Raw genomic sequence first — 9,623 nt, forward strand, 5'->3', positions numbered from 1 at the left:
ATGGATGACTCGGGGGTGGCGCGAAGAGCGAGAAAGGAATAAAAAAATCCGTCTGAAGCAAAAAGAGGATAGCACCACGGGTGAACCGAGAGGGGCACGGAGAGTGAGAAAGCAGAGAAAAATTAGCTTGAACCAAACAAGGATAGCGCGAAGGATGTTGCATGGTGCTCACAATTTCACCCCCCGGGAGGGGAAGTCGCCCGCTGGGTCTGCGGTGAAGAACCAGTTGAGCCATACACCCTATGCTGGTTCAGAGACAGTAAACTTCGCGCGCTTTGCGTGAGTCTCTTCTCGCAACAACCCTCTCTGTTCCTCACACATCGCTTGTGTTTGTGCCGATGGCCTACTTACTGTTTTGCCGCGCGTACGAGCGCACTACGAGCGAGTCCATCGCATCGAAAGGGTTAAGAAAGAGATAGAGAGCACACAAGTCGAGAGCATGAACGAGCGTCACAATTGAACACGCTTTCTCTGTCCTACCTTAGTAGACACGATGATGCACTACTAGCCGCCAACCCACATACACACAGGCATCTTCATCATAATCGTTTCTCTCATCCGGACATCACGCGTGCCAGAAATCTTTTCGCTCTTCTCGCGACCGGTTGTGCGCCCCTGTGTGGCACGATATTTTGTTTTGCTCTTTATACTACGACATCGTATTTGTTAGCTTTCGTGCGTCAATACATTGTGAACGGTGGAAGTTGATGTACAAACCGCGCTTTGTGCGTTGTTCGGTGCTCGCGTTATCCGTGTTTGAAAGCGCGAAAGTGAGTAAGGCGAAGCGAGCCACTGATAAGACGGTCGAGTGACAGAGTAAGCATCATCTGGCGTGGTGTAAGGTGGCCATGAAGGGAGATAGTGCGTAGAGTCCATGCGATAGTGTGGGTCGCGTTCATGTTGGGCCCTTTGCCTTTGCCTTTTGCACCTCGAGAGTGCGTGCAGCTCAACCACAAACAGGCTTGTAAGTGTGTGTCTCTCTGTCTCTCTCGTTCCTTTTCTAGTGATAGGCCGCTGTTCTTTGTGGTTAAATTTAACACAAATCGTAGCTCACAGCACGGGCCCCTTGTAGCAATAGCTGCAGCAGTCGTGTTTCGAAGTGTGGCCGACAAGGACCTTAACGCTGTGCTTGGTAGTGTACGAAGATCCTTTAGTGCCTCTGTCGGTGCTGTCAGTGCTGTCAACCGGGGCACAAAATTGCGCCAAAACAATACAGTAGCCGCTCATCGTAGTAGCCCTACCGTGTGCGTGGAGAGCAGGTGCATTGTGGCGAAGAAATGGACACCAACAGCCTCCTGAACATGAATCTGGCACTGAATGTGGCCCGCAAGTGTCGCATCTGTGGCATGGACATCCTCGACCTTTCCTGTGCGTTCTCGATCTTTGGCAGTGATCGGCTCGATCACAAGCTCGAACGTTATCTGCGGCTAAACGTAAGTAACTGGTTGGGGGCTGGTGGTTATATGTCCCCCGTATTGTTTGAATCTTCCACAAGATTCATGTTGCTACTAAAAGTCACCAAAGGCGCAAATATCTTCACCAGCGCAGAGCAACGTTAATGTGCTAGGTGATGGTAATGGGCCTTTTGGTGGCCTTGGTACAGTGAAAAGGAGATGGAACAACTCTAACCTACCAGCAGGCAGTGGAGCGAACGCGACGAAAGATTCTCCTTGAAAAGGAGTGCTTGTATGTGTGCAAGCATAGCTCTCTCTTTCTCGCTGACTCTCGCAATGTGTTGACTAGATTGCTTGGATGTTGCTGCAATACACTACTATACCATCGCCGGGGGCCTGCTCGTGAGTTCAGTTACTACTACATGCGTGCCTCGTTGAAAAGAAGGCGCGCAATTTGGCCTGCGAACAAGTAGTATATCTTGAATCGAGTCAAATCATATCCTACTAGTGAGCAGTGTCCTGCAATCCATGTCACTGTCTCAACTGGCCAGTCACACGATATTTTCTCGTGGAAATGCCCAGAGCACACCATCAAAATCTCGAACAAATGCACGAGCGAGGCAAAACAAAAATAAACCCAACATACAACACAACCGCGAGCCTATACATGAGCGAGTGAGTAGGAAGATGACGGTAGTCGAGCGCGTAACAACGCTGGTACTAGTATTCGAGGGATACTAACACACATACGCATACACTGCAGCAGCAAATTAGTATTGATTTTATTTTTAAAAATCCAACACATGCTGCCACTCTCGGTAGATTGGTGTGTTGGTATATGAGAAAGCATAACAGTGAGATAAGGAATGAGCGGGAAACATGTTTTCGGTGGGAATCATCTAATCGCTCATCCGGTCTTTAGCATAGAATGCAACTGCAGGTGCCTCAGCATACATTTAGCACTCGAGATAGAGAGAGTTTTCAGCCAGCAGCTTCTAAATAGAGTCCCCAGCATAATGGGGCACTTTTGAACCTTTTAGTGTACAGCAAACGAAGAGAAACTTCCACTACGGGTGAAATAGTACACAAGCAAACAATCAACATTGGAAAAGACAAAACGAATCATCGAAAAACTCGCTCTTACATGGAACGGTAAATCCGTTTCGTAAACGCGCCAAAACAGACACAAACACCACGTGCTGTGAGCGGAGTGAAGATGGTGCGTAGCGAGAGGAATTATGCTCTCGCGTGCTCGCTAAACAAGCTAGAGTCAGCCCTCACGCTCGTACACTTATCAACCTCATGCTGGCTGTCGCATTTACTCATAGAAACCCAACGGTACCACCCAACAGGTGCTTGGATGCGTCCAGCACGTGCTGCTAGCAGAGAATTCTCTTTATGTTTCGAATGTTAACAGCGTGTTGCCGGTATTAAAAGCCGCTCTTTACTTTTTTAATGCTGTGAAATTTGCAATGCAATGAAATGCCGTCCATTCTTCAGTCGGTGGAAGCATCTTGAACCACCATCCCTGGTTTTTCTGTAACATGGTTCTAAAAGGTCTCAAATCTTTTCACAAATTTTAGATACAAACGGACGATTTGATGCCGAAATGTATTTGCGGTTCCTGTTACCTGAAGCTTGAAAGCATCGACCAGTTTGCGCTGATGGCCAACCGCACGGAGGAAGCATTCCGGACGTGGATTCGCCGCTTGCGTGGTCTCAACTGTCCCGCTGACCCCGTACAGAACGTAAACCTTGTGCTGCCCCTGTTCAGACCGCAGCAAACTGCATACGCCAACGAGTGCACCACTGAGCAGAAGATTCACGTGCGTTCGTTCCAACCGAAAGAGACTAAAGAGCAACCCCATCGGCAATATTCATCTATCCCTCCCGTAACACCAAAGCTGTCTCCAGCCGGATGCAGCGGTCATGTGAATCCACAGGAAACCACCGTTATATCCTACAGCGATCTCAAGCTTGGGTTGCTCATCAAAGACCAGGAGCTACTAAAACTAATCCTTAAGGCACTCAAGTGGGCCGAAAATGATCAAAAGGCATCGTTCGAGGTGCTAATACAACGGCTGAAGAACACCAGCTTTCGCGAGATACTTTCGAACCATCATCTGCTGAACGATAGCGATCTGACGCAGCTACTCAAATCGTACATTGGCCAGGGTGTGATGAATATCTTCTCGGCATCTTCACCATCGACCACCATCAACCACAACAACAATGTTCCGCCACTGGTACTATCGTCTTCTATTGTTTCGCAAACGGCTGGCACCGGTGTTCCTCTTACGAACGATATCCTGGGAGGCATCAATCGCATAAAGCTACCGGTTGCACCATCTAATACAACGCCACCGCCAGCTCAGTACACTATGCCCAACAGAGGTAGTGGGAGTGGTTTTAAAATCGACGAAGCCAGCGTTAGCGAACGGATGGAAGTGGGTGTCGATCCGGATCTCTATTTTCCGTACGAAGATGAGGACAGCAGCAGTGTCAACAAGTTTGACTCAAGATTTGACGAGCGGCAGGATAATACAGTCACTATCAAGTTGGTGCCGACCTCAGGCGATTCGACGGAATGCAGAAAGGTAGGACTATAGTTGTGAAGCATTGACGCCTTAATTACCATCAAAACTTCTTTTTCCATGCCTTTCAGATGATTCCTGCCATTTTGAACGTGCGCAGCAGCAATCGCTTCCAGTGTAGTATGTGTCCGGAGTGTTTTCCCTCGAACAACGACCTCCAGCAACACACCGTCCTTCGTCATCTGCCAACCGCACACCCAACAGTGATGACGGAACACGGCAAACCGGCGATCAAGATCCGTGTACGTAAGAACAAAGTGATGACACTGCCATCCGATCGTCCGCTACCGAAGCTATCCAGTATCACTTCATCAGTATCAACAGCAACGGGGGAGCTGCCCTCCGTTACCGAATCAGTAACGATCGCACCGTTAAAGATACCTGCTTCGACAACGATTACGGTTGTACCGGCCTGTACTAAACCACCAAATCAACCCATTCCGTCGGGATCGGGTGTCATCACGCTAAATCCCGGTACGGCAAAGGTTCGCAAACGGTTAGTAGAACCACCGCCCAAGGTGGAACTGGTACGCAAATCCAAGAGGAAGCCCGTACCCAAAGTAAAACATTCTCCGAGCCCAGTGCCGAGCGAAAAGAAGACGAATCGAAGCGTCCGAAAATCCAACGAACCAGAGCTCGATGCTCGAGGAAAGATATCTCGGCGCAGAAGGACACCTTCCGCTTTCTGTACCGTGTGCCGGACGAAACTTGCGGCTCGAGAAACGATCCGACAGCATATGGAGCAGCAGCATTCGCGGTTCGAGTGTGAAAACTGTGGTCGAACGTTCAAGAGTAAGCTCAACTTGGCGCGCCATCAGCAGCAACATGGAGCAAAGAAGAGTGTACCCAGCAATCCCGGGGGGAATGATCAAACGCAACGATCTTCCAAAGAGAAGAAGCCGGAAGAAACGCAGTTGCACAAGTGTACGCAGTGCAGCAAAGCATTTCGCAAAGCGGTGCACCTCAAAGTGGGTTACAGGAGTGCAACGATTTGATGTAATGATTTCTTGTCATGAAAGCCAAACCTTTCCATTGTTATCTTCTGCAGGTACACTTGCTAAATCACAACAACGAGGAGGCCAAACGTGTGGTGGAACCGAAAGTGACGATCGCAAAAGAGACCACGGTGCTTCGCAAGCGAACAATCCTCGGTGGTGCTAAGGCTGAAAGCAGCAATACCACACTAGTAGGTGGTCGAACAAAAAGAAAGAGTAAAATTGCTAAAAAATATTTATAAAGATAAAAATTAACAAAGAATAATGTTAAACATAATCGAGAAACAACGAACAAACGGGATGGCATCGCAAGGATAACTTTCCAGCGATCAATGAGGCTAAATGAGTTAAGAAATTGTAGTGCAAATTTGAAGTAAGTTTTAGAGAGAATTATAATAATTGAATTAATCAAGCAATTAGTCTGCCCATTGGATTTGTTATAAATAAATAATTTATTGAAGCATTAAGCGCTGACGATTGTTGCCTCTCATCGGTGGACACGTGTACGCTGGAAGGAATGAAAAGAAATTAGATGAAATTGTAAATAAAACATGCACACACCGAGCGGCGATATTCACCTGTGTGGTCACCCGGCCGCCAGGGCACTTATCGCTCGCAGTGTGCGGACATCGCGATCCATTACGAATGCGCCCCTGGTCATTCCAGCACCCGGTACCTGGCTCGTGTTGTCGACCTCCTCGCGGGCGCCTTAGCCGGCGCCTTGCTTACGGGGGACTGGTTCCTCCGGGTTCCGACTCGACGACGCCGAATAGCACGGGCATCTGTAGCCACTTGGCCATTTTCAGCAGCGGCTCGTGCAGTTCCATTCGGTCGAAATAACCGCTGCAAGCGCTTAGCATTAACCGCGAGCCATCGTCGAACAGAACGGTGAGGTCGCAGTACCGGGATTCGTTTAGAAAAGTGTTAAACTTCTCCAGCACAATCTGACCCCAGTTGTCGGCCCGCACCGTCGTGTCGTTAGATCGGACTCTTCAATAGAGGTAGCAAACACACCGGAACTGCAGTCATGCTTCAGCGAAGGCGACGGGATGGTATCATAGGTGATCGCCAGTTCGTAGATGGATTCAACTGTGTCGAGAAGATCGGGCATAATCAACCCACTCCCTTCACAGTCATTATCGGGGAACGTCTCGAAGGTCGGTGTCTGAGAAGATGTGGCCACTAGGCTATCGCGAAAATCGATCAGCCTCGATCGCTATACATTCGGAGGGTGTCTGTGGCTGGGTTGAACTAAGAGGAAATTCGATCGACAGTATCGGGATTGTTGCTGGTTCCCCATTTGAGGTCTTCCTGAGCGAACTAATCTCGAGTTTCGTCGAGCAGCATCCGGAAGCTAAGCGGGAACCAGGACTTTTGCATACCGTGTGTAGCGGCCGCCCCTCCGGCCGGGACTGGTGATATGACGCAGGGTGAGGATTTGCTGGAATAGAGGAAGATCGATCAGACAGGGCCATGAGGAGATGCCGTGGATGCCGCCTTACCGTGGATGTGCAAAGTGATAATCAACTCGCGAGCAGTTCGTGCCCTAGCGACACATCTTGGTGCTCGTGCTAGATTCGTTACATGAAAGATTGTACCGAACGTACCCTCGTCGTTGTTGATGGTGCTCGTCGGATACAGCAGATTGCAGACCAGAAGCACGTTATCCTTTACCCGTATCGTGTTGCATTTCAGGCAACAGTTAATCGTTTGTTGCTGCGTGCCAAACAGACGGCTAATATCCGTTTCATCTCTTTAGCAGTGCTACTAGCAGTTGGTTGCTGGTGCTGCTGCTGTCCCGATGGTACTACTCCAGTTATGTATCAAACTGATCAGATTGATGTTTGCCGTATTTGGGGCATGGTAGGACGAAAGGATCAACCCGAGAGCGGCCGCTTCCGGGACGGTGCGGAACGAGCGCAGCAAGTTGCTTGCCTGACACGGTGAGCTCGATCAGATCGATCGGATGGCCACCGAGCAGGAGGCGAGCGGCGGGAGCATGCCCGATCATGCACACCATATCGACCATCCGCTCGGATCGAAAGGTGAACTTTGGGTTCGACCACGGCGGATCTGATGGCTTAGAGTGGTTGACGATGACGATGGGAAGACACAGGGCCACTTGTTTTCTCTAAAATAGGACGTGGAATAGAACAGAAATGTGAAGAATTTCGCCCTTTTTTCAGCGATTTCACGCGGAAAGGGTGGTTTTAACGGCGGTTTTAAAAGTACACTATCCCATGCAGCAGCAGTTTTCTCGAGCAGCGAACCCGGCCCGCTAAACAATCACAGGCGACCCCCCGCTGTCAAAAGTGTCCTTCAAAATACCTTCAAAAAAATAAAAAGTCCCGCGCCGCGGTTAACATTCTTTTTGTGTACGCGGTAAATAAAGTGATAAAGTGATAAGAGTTCTTCGTTCTACAGTGAGAGGGTTCCGTAGCCAAATTCCCTGTCTTCCAGCACGGCTATTTTAACCCCCGGCAACGCGAGACGCGCCTGGTTCCGATCCGCGGTTGCCAAGATTCACGAGTCCCGCCAGCGCCACTCTCGCAGAGCACGCACGCACGGCGCCAACGAGCGCCAATTTTCCGCTCATTTTCTCGCCAGACTTCGACCGGTTCGGTTGGTGACACGGAACGGGCCACCTTTTCCTTCCCTTAACCCTAATCCGATTGCCTCGATCTGGTAAAGTGCTGGTGATCCCTAGCGCCGGAGGACGCGCCTCTTGTGTTATCAGTTTGCTGTGTTTCTGTGATCGTCTGTGACCCGATCTGTGCTTCCGCATCTCACGTAACAAACGCCGGCACGGCGGTGCGGGTTTCTTCTTCGTTTGTGCGTTTTTGTAACATCTCTCGTGGCCACCCCACGAGCACGTTCATCACGAATCCGAGTGTCGCTCCTCATCGCTTGACCTTCGGAACGGGATCAGCGGGAGGAGAATCCGCGTGCGTGACGATCGTCGTCTTTTAAAACGGTCAGTGACGAATCGTGTGTGCGTGCTAGTGGATCGGAGTAGCAAGCAGCTTTTAACTCGAGCGTGCCCGAGACGCGAAAATGTCCACGACGATGAACCGCGAGCTGTCCGAGGACAGCGCGTTTGCCGCTGGCCGCAACAGTTGGAATCGCCACTACCATAACAGCGTGGTACAGCCACTCCTGACCGGTGAGTAGTAGACGAGGCTTCTTGCATCACCACCAACGCATAGTTTGCTCAAGAACCAGCTGGCTTCTTTAATCGGCCTGAAAGATGATGAAACTCTCTATCGCCGCCGAGCAAAAATTGCTCACCGATCACTAGATCTGTGATTTGAAAATGGTTTGCTCCGATTAGCCGGGGGAAGTCGCACAATGACCCACAAACGAGACTCCAGTTTGGCTTATTGTTTCAGCAGCTTGCAGTCTGTTCGCAAAAGATTTTACGAAATGCAGTTTCTTCTTTACCCCCGAATAAAACATGCGATTAACCATGCAGCAGGAGAGCAACATTTTTGGCCAAACCTGTTTTCTTTTCTGTCCAGATCACGATGCACGAAATCTGCATGAAGGACAAAGATAGTCAAGGTGATGTGTAGTTTGGTTTGAACAAACTAATTTAACCAGAAATTGGAAGGGGAATTATTCAAAAGAGACTTATTCTTTTTACGAAATTGAAATCAATGAAGTTTAATTATACTAACTTACTTAGGAAACAATCATTTCAAACCCTTTCATTGCTTTAATCTTGATTGGTCCACTGAGAGCTGGTCAGGCTGATCGATTGCCACTTTCGATTTCGATGTCATTCATGAGAACGTGGCTCCGGGCGTACAACCGATTGCATGTAATCTACGCTCTACTACGTGCCACATTCGGCCTTGGGCGGCGGGGGTCCTCGCGACGGAGCACATTCAAATCCACCTTCAAAAAGCGCACACACGAGACCAGCCTGCTGAGCTGAGCGCTCTGGCGAGGATTGGCTATGACCCAACGAAAGGTTAAGATCACGGTGACCGTCTCCGTCGGGCCGGTGCTGGGCCCCGTATGTTTGTAAACAGACAGATTGTGGCTACGGGGAACGGAGACAATGTTGTTCGAAGGCCGGCCACGACACGATAACTTGCCGTGAGGCTCTGTGCGTTACGCTTTATCGGCTACAAATCAAACATTATTTAACGAGCCATCAGACAAGTTTTACATCATTTGTAACCTAATTTTAAATACGTTATCATGGAATACCGGGCGCGCTAGCAGTCAGATGCAAAGATTGTGTTATCGCAGCTGTTTTGTCGTGCAATTAGTAACGAGATTGTAATGCTTGCTGCGATTTTATGGGGCAGGCTTAGCTGGGCTTCATGTACGTTGGACTCTTCCGTGATTGTTCTTCGGTCTGGGCTAGTAGGCCTGTCGAGTTATTGATAAGAACGAATGCGTCCGTGGATCTTGAATCAGTGAAGGAATCTTTTTTATGCGCCCTGGTCATGGAATGATTTGGTTTAAAAATATTTTCTTGCGTCATTTACATTATTATGATGACCTTAGAAAAAATAAATAATAAATGATTGCCTTCATACCTACCTCTCGTAATATGAAATAGGATGCACCACTGCAGTTTTGAGCAAAAATATTGCGTTCGATTTTATACACTTACGGCACCCTATCTC

General features: G+C 49.1%; 2 protein-coding genes across 4 annotated transcripts in view; both read left to right on the forward strand.

Moving 5' to 3' along the window:
- The first annotated feature begins 594 nt into the window (after positions 1-594).
- Positions 595-5,738, forward strand: LOC126571078 (uncharacterized). The gene is made up of 5 exons (XM_050229318.1): positions 595-816; positions 1,005-1,433; positions 2,978-3,991; positions 4,060-4,956; positions 5,037-5,738. The coding sequence occupies exons 2-5, from the start codon at positions 1,278-1,280 to the stop codon at positions 5,223-5,225; spliced, it is 2,256 nt and encodes a 751-aa protein (XP_050085275.1). The 5' UTR covers positions 595-816; positions 1,005-1,277; the 3' UTR covers positions 5,226-5,738.
- A 1,592-nt stretch (positions 5,739-7,330) lies between these two features.
- LOC126578503 (nicotinate phosphoribosyltransferase) overlaps positions 7,331-9,623 on the forward strand; it is a 14,368-nt gene continuing 12,075 nt past the window's right edge. For all 3 annotated transcript variants that reach the window (XM_050241130.1, XM_050241138.1, XM_050241147.1), the window contains exon 1: positions 7,331-8,146. In XM_050241130.1, the coding sequence (XP_050097087.1) occupies positions 8,038-8,146 (109 nt within the window). In that variant the 5' untranslated portion in view covers positions 7,331-8,037. The remainder of the gene's footprint in view (positions 8,147-9,623) is intronic.

The sequence above is a fragment of the Anopheles aquasalis genome, chromosome 2, assembly GCF_943734665.1.
Source record: "Anopheles aquasalis chromosome 2, idAnoAquaMG_Q_19, whole genome shotgun sequence".
Lineage (NCBI taxonomy): Eukaryota > Metazoa > Arthropoda > Insecta > Diptera > Culicidae > Anopheles > Anopheles aquasalis.

Coding starts and splice junctions, on each gene's coding strand:
- LOC126571078 (XM_050229318.1), top strand. CDS start 1,278: ATGGACACCAACAGCCTCCTGAACATGAATCTGGCACTGAATGTGGCC. Junction 1,434..2,977: donor AACGTTATCTGCGGCTAAAC/GTAAGTAACTGG, acceptor CACAAATTTTAG/ATACAAACGGACGATTTGAT. Junction 4,957..5,036: donor GCAAAGCGGTGCACCTCAAA/GTGGGTTACAGG, acceptor TATCTTCTGCAG/GTACACTTGCTAAATCACAA.